We start from the raw sequence: 17,737 nt of genomic DNA on the forward strand, positions 1-17,737 counted from the left end.
GCCTTTTAAAAGTCTAAATAGTTATGTTGATGATTCTTCCATTCCATTAGACCAATTATAAAAGGCGTTTGTCCCCTTACGTGCCTTGTTATTGATTACTATGGTAAAGGCGGCTACTAAAGCTTCACTAAATGAAAGACAGCTCTGGACTCGTCTCTCCCCAAGATAACGTTCACAGAGTTCTCAGAATTACAGAATGAGCAATGAATCGAACGGTTTTGCTTAACTAAGGTTCTTTTCTTACAGCTATCTGTACGCCCTTGGGAACTTCTTATCTCTTCCATGCCATTGAGAAAATCACATTACTTAATAGCTGTATGGGAGGTTTCAGCTCTCTCTTGGTAATTGCGCTAATAATGTTGACTAGAGCAAAACGATGCAGCCAATTGCTATTCAGATTTCTTCCAGGCTACAGATTCTATTTTTTCAAACACTAAATGCCAGCTCAAACTTACTTATTCAGCAGTTATCAGCATTTTCTTATGTATAGTCTGATAACTGTTCTAGACTGGTAGGCATCTGTTTTTGCTCATACACGTGAAAAAAATCTGATGTCTCACTTTCATTAATTTGAAAATTACGTCTACGTAAGGCTTGGTTAAACCTTATACCAACTCTAAAAATATGAAAGGGAAACTAAGCTAATTAAAAAGGAGATTTATTTTGGGACATAAACCTGTATTAAAGATCTTGGCTGCAGTTCTGTCAATTTTGTTCAGCATTTTCATGTCCCCCATCTTAATTTGCAAAGTCAAACATTCACATTTTGGGGACTCCGATATCACAGTGACAAACACTGAAAGATTATATAGCACTAGCGACAAAAAACACCATCCCAAGAAGCTCCATTTGCTGTTCAGGTATCCAGTGTCAATGAATCTTACAGGACAGAGAGAGACACATTTATTGATTTATTTATTTATTAAAAAAGGCAATTAAAAACCAAGCGTGCATTAGCTGAACTCATGCAGTGTTGTTTTAAAGCGGATGCAGCAAACCCGCAGTCTGTGGCTGCATTGTCTGGGGGAAGAAATAACAGACATGTCAACCCCAGACAGACAGGAAGATTCTCCATCCAGGTGTTGGCTTTGAAAGGTACCGTATCCCTTTAGCCACAACTGCACGGCTTTTAAAGTCACCCAAGCCCTCAAGCTTGATCAAAGTAGCAGCTGAATCAGCCCACGCATACAAAAAGAAAGATGCTCTAAGGATTCCCAGGGGAAGATTATTTACCTAAATTCCTGCGGCCTCCTCTCTCCCGCCTTTTCCAGCCAGCTAATCTTTTAGAGCATAATCCAAGCAGCAAAACAGAACCACGCAGCTAGCAAAGCTCTCGGTGCTTTTTCACCGTTCACCACACGTATCAATTAAACAAGGTGTTTGCATTCCCCAAGGTACTTTATAGTAATATAGTAATTACACCTCGATCTTGCAGGAAAAAAAAAAACAATTACAAGCTCAGCATGGAGAGAAGAAACAAAACTCCTTGATCAGAAAATGCCTGCAAACCCCCTAGTATCTACTAGTTAACTTGAAAGCGAAATATTGCCTAGTCACTAGATAGAATTTACATTAACTGTGTCAAGACCAGAAGATATTTAGAGTCTAAATGGCTTTTAAATAACTCATTATACATTCAATATAATACTTCAGAAAGGAAAAAGCCACCATCAAAATATCTGAAAGGTGTTAAAGTGATGGCTTCTTGAGACAACTGAAGTCAAGTCGTTATCTGCCTAACGTTTCCCGGTTTTCTGCCCTTTGTCCAGGAAGCCCCAGGAGCCCTGGTCTGAGCACAGTTAAATACAGGAGTGTTTCAGTTCATGAAAAACACAGAACGCTACTTTTCCCAAACTCCACCAGATAGCCTTCATGACAGATAGTGACTTAGTGTCTTCTATTTACTGAAAACAAGTCTTCTCACAAAGAAAACAAAGATAAAAGAAACCGGGTATTAGGAAAAAAAAAAAGCCTTCCTGACTTACTGGACTTGGTGTTTTCATTAGGAGCCAGGTTTGTCTAAATACACTGTTTTATTTGAAACCGTTCCATTTCATTAAATACTATTTTAAAAATATTTATAACGTTATGGTCAGATTTAACATCATGTTTACCACGTCCAGCCTGAGAACCACCTGCAAAGACCCCCAAGACTACATCACAAGTTGCTATTGTATATGTAATTGTGGCAACAGTAAAATACAGCACGCTCAGCATCTTGGAAAAAGGATTTTGTAGCACGTGTATCAGAGAGGCCTGGTTTCCTGATTTGTCCATACCCTGCCCCCATCTCTGCTTGCCTTAAGCCCAACTTGCCTCCTCATTTCTGCAACTTTACCTCCTCTCCTCTGCAGGACGTGTAGTTTTCTTTCCACAGTACATTACTGACCCACAGTACTCTATGGAGCATACTATCATGTGCGGAAGGAAAGCCATATTATCATTGGTTTTGAGTTAAGCGGATGCTAATTTATTGGCCACTCTGTGCATACTGATTGGCCAGTGGGAGAGCAAGTCATGTTCACATCGCAGCGCTTCCATAAGCAATGCTATCAATTTAAATCTATCACCTCTGCCAGCCAACTTTTAACATAGAATCACAGAATGGTTTGGGTTGGAAGGGACCTCAAAGATCATGTAGTTCCAACCCCCCTGCCATGGGCAGGGACACCTCCCACTAGACCAGGCTGCTCAAAGCCCCATCCAGCCTGGTCTAGGGATGGGGTATCCACAACTTCTGGGCAACCTGTTCCAGTGTCTCACCACCCTCACAGTAAAGAATTTCTTCCTGATATCCAATCTAAATCTCCCCTCTTTCAGTTTAAAACTGTTATCCCTCATCCTATCGGTCCACTCCCTGATAAAAAGTCCCTCCCCATCTCTCCTGTAGGCCCCCTTTAGGTACTGGAAGGCTGCTATAAGATCTCCCTGGAGCCTTCTCTTCTCCAGGCTGAACAACCCCAGCTCTCTCAGCCTGTCCTCATAGCATAAGTGCTCCAGCCCTCTGACCATCTTCGTGGCCCTCCTCTGGATCTGCTCCAACAGGTCCATGTCCTTCTTACATTGGGGGCCCCAGAGCTGAACACAGTACTCCAGGTGGGGTCTCCCATTAAGCATTTTCATTAAGCATGTAGAAACTCTTCAGCCAAATTTGGCAAAGATCAAGACTGGTCAACGGCTTCAAAATTTACTAGGCAGAACATCAAATTGTTGGATGAATAGAATGAATTGCATAAGCAGAATTTTCTTAAGGAATCAGGCTAAAAACAAATAATAATTAAAAAAATTCCCCATATCTAATGGATAAGTGAAAAACCTATATCATAATAATCACCTGAAAAATTAAACAAAACACCATAATATCTGCTGGTGAAGTATACAAAAAAGTTGTTCTCCCCAGATTTTCTTGAAACTGTGCCCGTATTACACATCTTGCCTGTCAGCTGTTTAACGCATGTTGAAATTTTTAAAACTTCAAGATCCAATGCATTATGATGACCCAGATCAGCCTAAATATTTTTAATAAGAAATAATGGAGAAATAGATCATAATACTGCAATACATAAAGACAAAAACTATACAATTATTATACAGTATAGACAGAAAAAAAAATGAGAAACCAAGGCAAGGTAGACAAGCAATTGTATCTAAACAGCTTGGCTGTAGCTAATTAATATCTATGTCCTTTCCCATATAAGACACTACAAACATGTTACAGATACATAGAGACATCGTTCCTTTAGACTATGGGTCACCCCTGTAAAATGTCCATAAAACATCCATTGAGTTCATTTAGGCCATGGCTTTGGGCTCCATCTGGTTACAGTGGTCACTCAGGACCTTCTAATTCCTGACTACTGGCCCCAGTATGCCAGTGTTGGAGAAGCCAGATGATAATTCACTTGCCTGGATGATGGCTGGAATCTTTTTGCTTATCTTGCAGCTCACTTAGGATCTGGTGGCTTCTGACTTGTTTATGATTTCTGTCTCTTCCCCCTCCTGTTCCTGTGACTGCTCCGCTGCAGAACAGGTTGTCTCTTTTGATTCTCCCTCCTGCTCTTAGGAGAAGCTTCTTCCTCCCTTACTACATGAGTTGACTTCTGCTTCCATTCTTCCTTCTTAACTATCAGGGTGACTGATACAGTTGAGGGTTGGGTCTCTGCCTTAGCCAGGGCTGTTTGTAGGTCTTCAGATCCAGAGACCTTCTCTTCCTCCCTTGAGGGTGCTGAATAGCCGTTGGCAGGCATAGGCCAGGCCCCAGCACAGGGTGGCAAGTTGTGTCTCTGGCATGGCCAGGGCATCCTTTTTTCAAATGTTCTATCACACATCAAAATCCTCCACCTGTCCGGGGGTGAACATCAGAGATGTTCATCAGAGACGACAGACCATCAGAGATGACAACCCTTCTAGACACCTGCCCACACGCCCTGCTACCCCAAACCATACTGCCTTGGGACACATCCTTATGTGATATTCCAAAACAGTTGGTTAACCTTAGGAAAAGCTGGAAACGTATTCTTGAAACATGCGCTAACAGGAGTATTTTGGCCACCCAAGGACATTCAAGATACTGAAGAGTTATTGTAAAAAGGGAGAAAACACCTACCCTGCAGGAAAAGAAGGGGAAGGTGCCATTTTTCGTTTCATTCACCGATTGGCTCTTGGCGGAGAAAAGGGGAAAAGTGTAATTGTTAATTGTCTTCACAAGATGGTTCTTGAAGTAAAGGGAAGGCAACAATGTAAGACCCAAGCACCAGATCAGGTTCAAGGCTAATGCTTTTATCATAGTTCTCCCAGGCAAAACACAACCAAGTGTCACACTGCACAGCACATGGCAAAATTCAAATACAGCCTTTAACAAGCTCTCAAATTCAACGTACAGCAAAAAAAAAAGGAGCATGGCTATGATCAGATAAACCAGTGCCAAGAACAAGTAAATCAACGTTGTGACCAGCAACTGTTAAACAGATAAAATAATTATAAGTTCCCTCTAACATGCTGTGGTCAAATTTGTTATCTCAAACCCTTCAAGCCCCACACTGGGCGCCAAAAGGGACTGTTGTGGTATAACTTCACACAGTTGCTTGCTGACTCCCCCACAGTGGGACAGTGAAGAGAATCAGCAGAGTAGAAGTGAAGAAACTTGTGGGCTGAAATAAAGACAGTTTAATAGATAATAAAAAGAAGGAAAAAAAAAAGAAAACAAAGGAAAACAAATCCAAGCAAAAATGATGAAAAAAAATCCCAATTACTTACCACCAGCCAACCAATGTCCAGCCAGTCCCTGAGCAACTCTTACCCCGGAAAACTTTTTCCACAGTTTTTATTGCTGAGGACCATGCCATATGGTCTGGGATGTCCCCCTGGTCAGTTGGGGGCCTGGCTGCATCCCCTCCCAGCTCCTTGTGCATCCCCAGCCTGCTCACTGGTGGGGCGGTGTGCAGAGCAGCACAGGCCTTGATGCCGTGCTCAGTAATAGCTAAACCATCCCTGTGTTATCAACTCTGTTTTCAGGACAAATCCAAAACATGGCCTATAGGAGCTACTGTGAAGAAAATTAACTCCCTCCCAGGCAAAACCAGTACAGAGCCTAAGTCTTCATAAATAAAATAACCCACATTAGATACTTCATTTGGATGTTGCGGAAGTGACAGCAGAAAAGGGAGACTGGTACAGAATGAATTATTCAGGAGGTAAAACCCAACAATTATAATCTTAGCACATCTAAACCCAAAACAATACATTAGAGGGTGTGTTCTCTCATATAAATGCATCATGGAAGATTATGAACAAAATTCCTGTAGACTTAGAGCTGAACACGTGCTAATCACTAATACTACCCTATGTAAATCTATGTCAACCTTTTGTCAACTACATTTCTCTATTTTTCATAGGCCAACTTTCAGCAAGTAATCAAAAGTTACACATATGTTTATATTTATATATATAAATATACATAGATACACATTCAGTTATGAATACATACTACGTTTATAGGTTGACTAGCAGATACAACTCCGTCAAATTGAGGTCTTGGTGCAGAAGATGTTGTACAACTGTAGGAAACTGTCAGTTCTGCTCCCAGGGCAAAGGGGAAATTAGAACAAGTTGGGTAACTACAGGAAGCCACCTTGATGTACACAATCTCTATTAATATATTGACACAGACATCTTCCTGAATGGCAAAACAACTCCACAGGATATTTTCTCCTAACAATGAAATACCTTTTGAGACTAACTACAAGTGATATGTAAGCGAGTACTCCTATACCCACTTGCATAAACGAACAAGAAAGTGAAAGCATATAGGGCAGAGGGGGAGAAAGGGAACTGTCTCTTATCACAGCATTATGGATTCACTGTCTAGAAGTATTTATCTGGGTACTGGCATGTGATGGAAAGTTTTGAAGACTTCTTAATATCAACTGTACTGGTGAGTAAAAACCTTTAGTTACTCTAACACGCTACTTGCGTCAAACGCGATGGATCCAAAACTGATCTCTTAACTAATAACCTAAATTCCCTTTATCAACAAGGCACATGAAATACACCCTAGAAGTGTCTGCATCTCATCTTATATCTCATACTTAAGCTGCAAAAAGCCATTTTTTTGGATCAAGCTTTCATCTTTACCCAGTCTCAGGGACAAATCTAAAATAAAAACCAGAGCACACAATGAGAAAAGTAACTACTTTTTTCCTTTTAATATAGATGTAGTACAGAATGTTTAATTACAGCAGGACAGTGGTTCCAGTTAAATAAAATTAAAAACCTTTATTTTCCCCAAATATAAAATTACTAAATTAATGTCTTAAAAGAATAAGAATATGGAAAAAGCTTTAAATTATACCACCATTTACCACAGTAACCATGATCACCAATTACATACTCCATTGCTTTGGCAAAAAAGTTTTTTTTCTTTTAATAACTGCATATAAACCTAACATAGCAAAGACTGTATACATCTTTATATTGCATTTATTTATATACAGGAATAAATGAACTGTAAAGTCTGCATATACTTGGAATGAGCAAATTTTCACAATAAACTGAAAGAAGAAGGATAAGAGCTGGCATGGATATTAAAAAATGCTTAGAAATGTAATACATTTATGTACAGACTGTATGGACTGTATTAACAAACAATATGTACAGAACAATTTACTACTATTGATATTTTAGTGTAACTCAGTGTTCATTAATACAGACCTTTGGTTGTATTTAGTTGTTTAATAAGATCTAAGCTCACATACCTCCAAAATGCAACAAGGTATAAAATAAAGCACAACATTTTGCCAAATGGTACAAAAACTACTATTGTCAGTTCCATTAAACCCAAAAAACTAGTGTCTCTGTCTAGCCCCAAAATAGTTCTTGTACTTGGAATCAATCTCTATGTGCCATACACAAAAAGAACACCTGAATGTTACATATCTGCAAAATTACATCCCACAACACTTTTTTTTTTTTTGTAATGTGCAATTCATTTTAATAATACTTTCTAACGAACAAGAGAAATTAACTTCAACTTTATAATTTTCCAACACGCACCTCTGCAATGACATTGTGAATACTTTTAAATGTTACCAGCAAGATTAAAAAATATATGTGCGCTCCCTTACTCTAAAAGACTATTACCAGTAACTGCTATTTGCTAAGTGTGCCGAGACATTCGTATGAATTATGCAGCTTGCACGTGCCCAACATTTAGCTTCAAAATCATCCTGAGTTTGCACACAACGAAGCAAATCCACATACTTTAAAAAAAAAAAAAAACGAACATACTTTCCTTTACAAAACAATCATGCAACTGAAGAAGAACTGGGCATCCCATGAACTGTTGTGCTTGTTGGAGTTCCGCTTATGGCGTTGAAGATGTGTAGCGAATTAGGCATAACACTGGCCTTTTCTTCAACTGGAGTAATCTTAAAACGGAAAACATGTATTTACCAAAATGTTACAAAATGACACAAGCATTTAGAAAAGAGTTAACCAGTTTCATAACCTGCTGCCTTGCAACTCCACTTTTTAGTACTCTCTCAATTGCCCCAAAGTTCTTCAGAGGGATGGTTACTCTTTTCAGCCATCCGCTATGAGATTTAGGAGGGCAGTAGTTATTTGTCCAACATCAGTTCTCCTAATTTAGGTTATTACACTGTTCTCCCTACAGGAAGCTTGAATAGATTCTCTCTTTTCTCTTGTTAACTTTCAAAAGGAATTTCACAAGGACAACAGACTTGCTTTTTGCACCACCACCTCCCCCCAGCTTTTTTTCCTGACTTAAATGTATTTTTTGAGCATTTTTATCATAAGCTATCGAAACACCAAAAACACTTCATTCTTAACGGCTATGAATTTACTGATGCTAAGATTAGAAATACTGTAAAAGAAGGAATTATATGAAGATTAGACGAATTAAGAGCAGAAATAAAGGAAACTAATTACCATCCCATCTGATCATATTGGCAAGCAGCAGAGGAGAAAAAAGAAAAATCTGTTAAGATTCTTTTTCTATATTTTTCATAACACAATTTTTGCAATTGTTTAAAATCCACACTATTATAAGACAGCTAATAGTTTTTTTTCAATGACATTACAATAAACATTGTGAGAAGCTCTTTTGCCAAATACAGCAACAGGCAGACACACAAAGGTGACATTTTTAAAGACTTCAGTGAAGAGTATCATGATTCTAAGCCTTCAGGGGAATGGCCAATCTAATTTTTTTTTTAAAAAAAATCAACCCAAAATAGCATATTTTACTTACTTACAACTAATTATATAAAAAGAACACAGTGGTAAGCTAATAGTACACATTACTGCAGTCAGCGCCGTACTTTCATATCTGTTCACACTATCTTACCGGCACCAGTTGTTTGCCCCTCCTTTTCTTTGTTTACTTTTAGACAATGTGATTTAGTCCTGAAGTTTCAGGCATTACATGTTTTTTCTTACCATCAGTCTTTGGAAACTCACACACCTGAGCATCTTTTAAAACACACATACCCTGCATTGAGTTCAAAGTATTCTTTCTTGTGTAGAAACTGTCATTATATCCTTTTACTTTTTCCTATGCCAGGGGAATATTAATCTCTCATTTATTATCCTTATCACTAAATTATTTGACCAAAACAGTTTCCTCTCTTTTCTGAAGGGGTCTTCTGTACCTCTGTCTAATTCTCACAGATACCTTGTTCATCTTAATTAGCTGTCCAATCAGTTATCCTCCTTTCTAAAACCCTCCACTGCTTTCCACTTTTCAATACACCACATCAAAACACAATCAAACTGTCCCATTTCTGTCAGCTAAGCAATCTCTTTTCCTGTTCCATGGATCTTTCAAAACTGTTTTTCTCTACACGCCTATCTGGAAGATACTGTTTTTCATTAAAAAACACCACCACATGGATTCTGACAAAATGCTATCACTCCCTACAAACATTGTTTCACAATATTCTCTGTCATTCGTGGTTAAAAAAAATTAGTTTTGTGGTAAGCTTTTCCCTGTGATAGTATAACAAAAGAATAAGAGAATGAAAATAAAGCCTGTACACTCGCTGTATTCTCGTACTTCACCATAATTATACCATAGCACAGAGCTACTCATAGCACGGTACCTGAGCAAACTACATCAGGAAATAATGGAGAGCAAGAAAGTGTGCAAAGTGAACTTTAGCCATTTGACACATTTTTGAAAAGAAAAAAAATCACCATAGAAGTTTTGGATACCATATAAGCAAGGGTAGAATAAAGGTAAATCTTTCTTAGATAAGCCTATGACTATCTTTTTTGAGCAAGTATTTATTGGATAGAGTAATTTAGAGATGTCAAAAAATAGTAAATGGATAAAGTCACTGTACATGTAAAGGATGCAATCCTGAAAAAGAGCTGGAAGATTAACAGAGTGTTTAAACGTCAGCTAGACTGAATGCCTCAGGTAGGTCTCAAGTTTGATTTTTTTTGATAATTTGATTTCTGATAAAGCCTGCAGCATGGACAAGAGAAATTCATAGCTCCTCTTGTATCAACTGGTTATCCAGACTAGGATGCATTGGCCCTAGATTAAAAAAAGTTGCTATTATGGTCATACATCTCAGACATGTGTGCTTGTAAGGTAAAATATTATCAGAACACACAGGTATCAGAAATACAAGTCTTGAGGGATACGAACTATGAGCCACTCTACGGCTCTGGGAAAAGAGCATACAAATAACAGTGGATGAAAGAAAAGGAACCTGAAGTAGTGATGAATAAAAATGCCAAGAAGGCAGGGATCAAGCGTGAATCTTCAGCCCTTCCTGCCCTCCTGGAAATAACATCCTTGCCTCTGAAGTCAGGAGACATTTCTACCATGGATCCCAGGTGCAAGGTCCTACATCTCAATCCACAAGAGTTTTTCCATACCTACAGTTTGTCTGTAGTGGATTCTCCTCAAGAAAATTACAGCTATGTTTTGAATGCTAATATGTATAATTTAATTTCAGCACATACTTGTTCATGCATTATTTCAGAAAGCTCTTTTGCCATTTCTCTGTAGTTGGCCTTCATTTCTTCTTGATATTCCAACTGATCTTCCTTTATAAGTCGTTCATTTACACCCAGAGCATGACCACAAGCTTCAACAAATTGCCTGATTTAGATAAAACAATAAAAAAAAATAATCTCAATCAGGAACACAAAATCCAAAAGATTAATTCAAAATGACAACTTAAAGTATGTTTTTAATGCATTTTAATGCATCAAGAGTTTTTTAAAAAAATTCTTGCAATATCAAATCTTGGGAAAAAAGACAATTTTTTTTTTTTTTTTTCAAAAAAAACATACCTAAAAACTTCCTTTAGTAGCTTTACTTTATTATCTGGATATCTTTTGGTGTTTGTATCATCTAAGAAAGCTCTTGCATATGCTAACGGACCAGCATTAACCTAAAAAGAAAAGGAATCATGAAAGAGTCAATTCTCTGTCATACTGTCTTAGCAATAACAGGTATTAGAGGTGTCTGTCTGATTTGCTTTTCTTAAGAGAATGCATTGATTTCAAAGAAGTTGGACTTATGAAATAAGAAAACTGCTGGAGTAGGAACATAAGAGCAGGAGAGGTCTCGACAGCATTCTATGAATCTGTCCTGGCACAAAGAAAACACTTCGATGATGAGGCAAAGTAACTGCTGATATTGCTAATCTGTCATCTCTGTTTATGAAATTAGGGTGGGAAAATGAGGAAAATGAGCTAAATCTACTATTGTTTGGTCTGCTCATCTATTGAAGACACTCTTCCAAGATGAAAATTATGCAATAATTAGCAGAAATTTAACTGTGCTATTATGGCAGCTACAGGAAAAGTGGATTCAACTATTTCTGACTCATCCCTATTGTTCTTTTGTATTAACAGTAAGAGCTCCTCCCTTCTCATCCCAAATGCTAGCTCGACAACTTCCTGATTTTGGAACCTTGGTGGTTTGTTGCGTTGTTTTTTTCTTCCCTTTTCTCTTCAACATGACAACAGTTCATTTCAGAGGACTGTGTTTACCATTCCCTTCATTTGAATCAGTTAAAAATAATAGAGCAGCACTTCTGTCATTGCGTTCTTAAGTCCCTTACGATAAAGATTTGTATATGCTACAACTGCTTTATGTACCCTATTTTGGTGAATCTGATGGTTTCTTTATACATTTAGTTCTTGTTTGCCTTAGGCAAAACAAAATGTTGCACAGTGAGATTTTCTACTCTTACCCTTCTCCTATATTTTGGCACTCCCTCTTCATCTCCATAGGGATCTTACCAAAATACAAGAGCAATAATGACCATGTTGAACATAATGTAAGCAGACCTACATCTAGGCAAAACAGGTTAATTCCTCCTCGTATGGGAAGTCACTATTTTATGGTAGTTTCAGCTTTACTCCAAAACCTGGTGGGACTCAGATCAGATTCCAGAGGTGAACCTTAATTCTTTCCTCTAACTGTCCATGATCAATGTTTATATGAAATAACTGCAAACAGTGAGCGTATTTCTAATTTAGGACATTCTTGAATATACGGAATAGAAACTAATGATGAAATGCTACTTATATTTTTTTTTTCAGGGACAGAAGCAAGTGGAATAGCTGAATGGCAAAGTATATTGGTCTTACCTGAACACTGACACTTCCTTGTAGCTTCAGCTGCAATTTGATCATATCTACTTCAGCTGAAGAGCAAAGCTGCCTAAGTTCTGCAACTTTTTTACTCATTTCATCAATGGCTACTTCAATTGGGTTTAAATCAGTATGGTGCTGGTACATTACTGGAATGCGCTTTTTCACATATGGGAAACAATGTATAGCTATGGACAGAAATAAGTTTAATATAGTTAGAAACAGGTTTTTGAATAAGGTGTGTTTTGATAGAATTTTATGCTAAAATCTCATTTTGATGTAATTAGGTGCCCAACTTAATAACATATGTAATCAGAAATACTACCAAATGTACAGGAAAACAAAATATTGAAAATGCAAATATGCATAGCTTTACATGTATTATAGCAAAGAAAGATCATTGTCATTACCGCAACTAACAATAACCAAGAAATAAACCATTGGAACTTAATTCATACGAGAACTGTAAAATGAATTCTTATCACCCACATACCTCAAAGAGGAGAAGAATCAAAAATAGCAAAGCTGTATTTGCTATTTCCTCAAAAGTATTAGCTACGGACAGCTGACATAAAAGTCATTTATGTTGTTTTTACCACTATACTAACACAGTGATACAGAAGCTCACATTTAACAGAGACAAAACACAAAATAGTCTTTTTTCCAAGAACACGGAAAGCTAGCCTCCAGATTCACAATTCTTGAAGCTTAAGGAAAAAGAAGAAGAAACCAATATGGAAACCTATACTTGGTTAAATATATGAAAAGTTTTTTAGCTGATAGCTATAAAGGATTTTAAGGAAGCCAAATGGAAAAATCCATACAGAACAGAATTAGACCATTTGAATTAATACTTCCAGTCAAAGCGCAACCTATTATTTCACAAATTCAGAATTACATGTTATACAGAAACATTGCCAAACACACCATAACTTTTAATTATCTCCCTTAAAAGCATAATAAAATGTTTTGCACCAAAGAGCTAAATATTTTTAAAGTTTGAGCCTATGGGGAGATAGATGGGCATTCTCCCTCTCTTCTCTAAAGCTGAGAAATGAGAAACTAAAGTGCAGTGATTAGATCAAAGTCACAATGGAAGAGAGGTTGGAAATCAAACAAGAACCTGCCCTTCAGGCTCTTTTGGAGCTTTTAGCCAAAAGAACCAACACTGCATTTGATAGGTCCAAAGACTGAAAGAATGCTGAAAGACCCCATACCCAAACCAGCAAGCATAACACCACTGTTCTTTGATGTTTTATAGCTAAGAGAGGTAAACACAGGGAAGGGGAAGGGTAAAGGGAGAGACAAAGACACTCCATTATTAAAAAAAAACCCAAACAAACCAAAACAAAAGAACAAAATCAACCATCCACACCCCCGCCAACACACAAACAACAACAACAAAAAAGGCAGCTAGAACATAGTAAAATATAAGATTTACTCTTTTTCCAGTATTTAGGGGTTATGGAACCACACAATGATATATGTATTCTCAGATGGTCATTTATAAGTGTGTTGGCATATCACGTTTTTCAGTATTACTTTCAAGTATGTACTCGGTTTAAAAGACTGTTTTGTCTAATAATATTTTGATATACTTTTCAATCCTTGTCACCTCCAACAGCAATGTGTGAAACTTTCTAAAGAACTTTTTTTTCCTGACAAAATATACAACATATAGAAAAACCTAGTATCAAGAATTAAGAATAAAAAACAAAACAAGAGTAGTTTTCTTTTAAAGGAAATTTCCATCCAGTCAGTACCTGTCAAAATAGTTCGTCGCTTACACTGTTCTTCTACTCCTCCTTGTCTTTTACCAGCTTGAGTAAAAGGCATCTCAAACATAAACCGACGAATGTTATGAGTCCTTTCAAAATCCGTTTTTCTTTCTTGCAATTCTTTTTCTTCAAAGTATGGAATGACATGTGTAACTTGAATATATGCATATTTTGAATCTAAATCCTTAGGATTTACCTTAAAAACATGATAAAAAAAACCCAAACAGCTACATTGTGAATAAAGTGGATTTAACTGTAGTCACACAACTTCCAGAAATTAAATTTGTTCTCAACCTGTTAATTACTGAAAACACAGGAAATGTTAATGCTTGTCTGCATTCCGTTTCTAACTATTTGGAAGACAACACAGCTAGGTGCAATACAACATGTTGTGGTTTTGTTAGTTTGTTTTTTAAAATTGGTATTTGCTATATGCAGAACTGCAAACAAAAAATGTAATAAAGAGTTTTACCCATGCTTAACACTGGAAGGCACAGAAACAAACACTTGTACTCCATGACAGCTGATACAACAATAGATCGGAGACCAAAAAAAATCCATTGATATAAAAATATCTAATAATTACAAATAAAATCCTACATGGTAAATGCTTCAGATATCACCTTCAGAAGGCACTTCTCCCAATCTGTCTGTCTCAACTCTGACACCCTAGGAGGGTCCCAAACCATACACCGGTGAGAGAAGGGCAAATTGAAGGTTTCACTATTCAGTTATTTTCTTTCTAGAATGGGATGAGTAAGAAAGAGCCTCATGGACTGGCAGATCTTTAATTTGGTAAAAGTGGCAACTAGTCTCCAGCACCAATAGACATGGCCTCCTAAGTCTTTGCCCAACAGGGTTCCTAAATGGACCAAGGATTTTTATTTTTTGTAAATTCCCCCAACCATAGGATAAAGAGGGCACCCTAAACCTGTGCATCTTTCTAAAAGTTGTTGCCTATCATTTTAGTCCCACATCAAATATTCATGTTATCTCTGCCTGTCTCTGAGCAATTTCACTTCTATAAACTAAGTGGGAAAAACAATGCAAGTACACACATGAAATCACCAGGGAAGTCCTGGAGCAAACTGGGAACAGAGCTAAGGTCTCCCTGCTGTTATCCATTTTTATTGGAATGTGCTGCTTGATTAATTATTTTTTTTAAATCTGGTGGGGTTTTTTTAAGATTATTGGACTGGAACTTAAGTGGTAATTTATGTACTCATTCTAGTACAACTGATAGAAAATGTTCCCTACAAATGCTGACAAATGTATGCATTTTAATTAATTGTAAAGTATTCAGGAGAGTACACTGGGAGAGATGTGAAAAAATGAGATTACAAAATAAATCTCTTGCTTTCCATGGCATGAAATCTAGCCCTTGCCTAAGTCGTCCTCTCCTTTTAACATTCCAACATTGACAAGCCCACCATTCTGAGTGCTGCACTTCTCAGTCTGAGAAGCACAGAACTTTGTGATCTTACTGGCAGAACGAAGGAACAGAAGAGATAGGAAATTATAATACGAGAAAATCACCATGAAATTTGAAGCCAAACAAAAGTTAAAAATTGGCTGAGGAAAGGAATGCAAAGAGGCATCTTGTGCAGTATGTGTTCTTCTCAGCCTACAGGATACCGTAGCTCTTTTCAGTTCACCAGTTTTGGAGCCTTCAATTACAAAGGAAAGCATTTCCTATGACAAATCTAGACTTCATCAGATGACTTTGTATGAACATTTTTTTCTACAGGTTAAGCATTCATAAAATTGAGCAGGCTCAAGAGACATAGGCAAAGGATAACAGGAACAACTGATACAGAATTAAAATGTTATTTACATGTGGTACTCGTCTCAGAAGAGGGGTCTGTTTTTTATTTCAGAAGAAAGTTTGTACTCTGATCTGGAGGTGCAGGAAAGGGAAAAATTCCAAAGAACGTCTGCATGAACTGGCAAGAAATATAGCTGAAGATAACAAAGGGCTATGATCATAATCCAAATTTGTTCTAAGATACAACTATTATTTTGCGAGGTAACATTACGAAAGTTAAGCTCTTTTGGTTGTTTGTAAAAGTAAACTTAATAGTAGAGGATATTTCTCCCATGCCCTTCAAACGAGCAGAGCTTTTAGACGTAAATGTTTTTGTACCAAATGAGTAAAGGACAGCAATCCCACAGTATTTCAAGTGGATTGATGGAAGTAATACATTAGAATTTTTTAGAGAGAACAAAAATCATACTTTGCCAGAATCCTGAATCATTTTGACGTTTTCAGATCCAAATTTGTCAGAATAGAGTTTTTGGAGTCTTTGGGAAATTTCTGAAAGAGGCGTGAGTTTAGGCTCTTTATAGATGTATTCCTTTCCATCTTCATCCTCAAAGAATCCCTGTTAAAAAAAAAGTAATCATAATCTTGGAAAAAACCCATAGGGCAATGATTAAGATGAACATAATGTGTGTGGCTCAAAGCAAATATAAACATTTAACATTAGGATTCAAGCAAATGTAAATAAAGAGAAATTAAAATCTAAGTAAAAAAGGTTTCCTAAGAGAATTAAAAAAAAAAATCAGAAAAATGTAATTATCGACTACAGAATGAGTGAAAGATAATGGAAACATTCAGTTAAAATTTTAAAGGTTTGTTGTAATTTTATGGCGTGCCAAGCCTTTGAGATAACTTTTTTTCACTTTTATTTAAAAGTGAACTTTCAGCACTGTTTCACTTGCCAAAACAGTAATTTTGATACCCAACAGAACCATCTGATTCACAAGTGAGTATATTGTCAATGGTTTACATAGAAATAATCTGAAAAATTTCTTTATATACTAATAAAAAATTAATTTTGGAAAATGAAATTTTATTTAAAGATCGTAATTTTATGGTGTACTACATTGGCATATACTTCTTTATTTTTATTGCATAAAGCATTTCTTTTAAACCTGTAACTAACGGCAGCGTAGAGTACATGGAAAGTGAAACAGGTCATTGGTTTAAAACAAGCCATGTCTGAGTTCATGTTTGAAACCAGAAAATAAATATTTTTGTCATAAACGAAACAGACAAAATAGAAAAGCACAACATATCATGTATAAACACAGGCTAGATTGACAAAAATACCCACATCAAACTACAGTGAAATGCAGTAGTTTTTACTGCATTGCTTGCTTTGTAAGCAGTTACCGTAATTACCTCAACATCTGTTTCACTGTCTGTAAACTGGTATTGCTATAAAGTTATAAAAGACAACAGAATACATGTAAAGTTATACTGCTCAGAGTATTTTACAATTCTCCATGCTCAGCTGAACAATTAGCAACTGGGCTATGCACGTAGACAGTGTATTACTTGACACTGCGTGATACCGTACTGATACATATGCATTCTAGACATGTAGTAGAGGATGTGAAGCTGTCCGATACACAGCCAGAACTTTTGTTTGAAGCATGCAATACTGATGCATAGAAAAGAGTGACTTGTTCTCTAAATGGAACTTAATGTTAAGTTTTTTAATTGCAATGGCTATTAATGCATACCATTCTAAGAAGCAGCCTTGCAAACCACACTGTAGCACTACAGACATTAAGTCAATACATTGCTAAGAACTGACATTACAGGAAACTTACCGCTGCCTTAAGGTAGTAAATAAAAGAAGAAAAAGAAAAAAAAGCAAAAAATTTACTGAGGAAAATAAGGAAGAAATGTATTGGAATTGATAAGTGGTTTAAACTAAATTATTGATGGTGTTTAATTATTCCTTACAGACCATATTTCTTGTGCTTTTTATGTCATGGTATCAACACAGATGATGAAATAGTATACCTTGTAAAAT

General features: G+C 36.8%; 1 protein-coding gene across 6 annotated transcripts in view; it reads right to left on the reverse strand.

Moving 5' to 3' along the window:
- Positions 1–3,504: 3,504 nt before the first annotated feature.
- The window catches only part of DOCK9 (dedicator of cytokinesis 9), a 137,001-nt gene continuing 122,768 nt past the window's right edge, over positions 3,505–17,737 (reverse strand). For all 6 annotated transcript variants that reach the window (XM_054195854.1, XM_054195826.1, XM_054195821.1 and 3 more), the window contains exons 48-53: positions 16,148–16,294; positions 13,899–14,109; positions 12,133–12,323; positions 10,825–10,925; positions 10,492–10,630; positions 3,505–7,925 (exon numbers count right to left, since the gene is read on the reverse strand). In XM_054195854.1, coding sequence (XP_054051829.1) covers positions 7,803–7,925; positions 10,492–10,630; positions 10,825–10,925; positions 12,133–12,323; positions 13,899–14,109; positions 16,148–16,294 — 912 coding nt within the window. In that variant the 3' untranslated portion in view covers positions 3,505–7,802. The remainder of the gene's footprint in view (positions 7,926–10,491; positions 10,631–10,824; positions 10,926–12,132; positions 12,324–13,898; positions 14,110–16,147; positions 16,295–17,737) is intronic.

This window comes from Rissa tridactyla, chromosome 1 (genome assembly GCF_028500815.1).
Source record: "Rissa tridactyla isolate bRisTri1 chromosome 1, bRisTri1.patW.cur.20221130, whole genome shotgun sequence".
NCBI classification, from domain to species: Eukaryota; Metazoa; Chordata; class Aves; order Charadriiformes; family Laridae; genus Rissa; species Rissa tridactyla.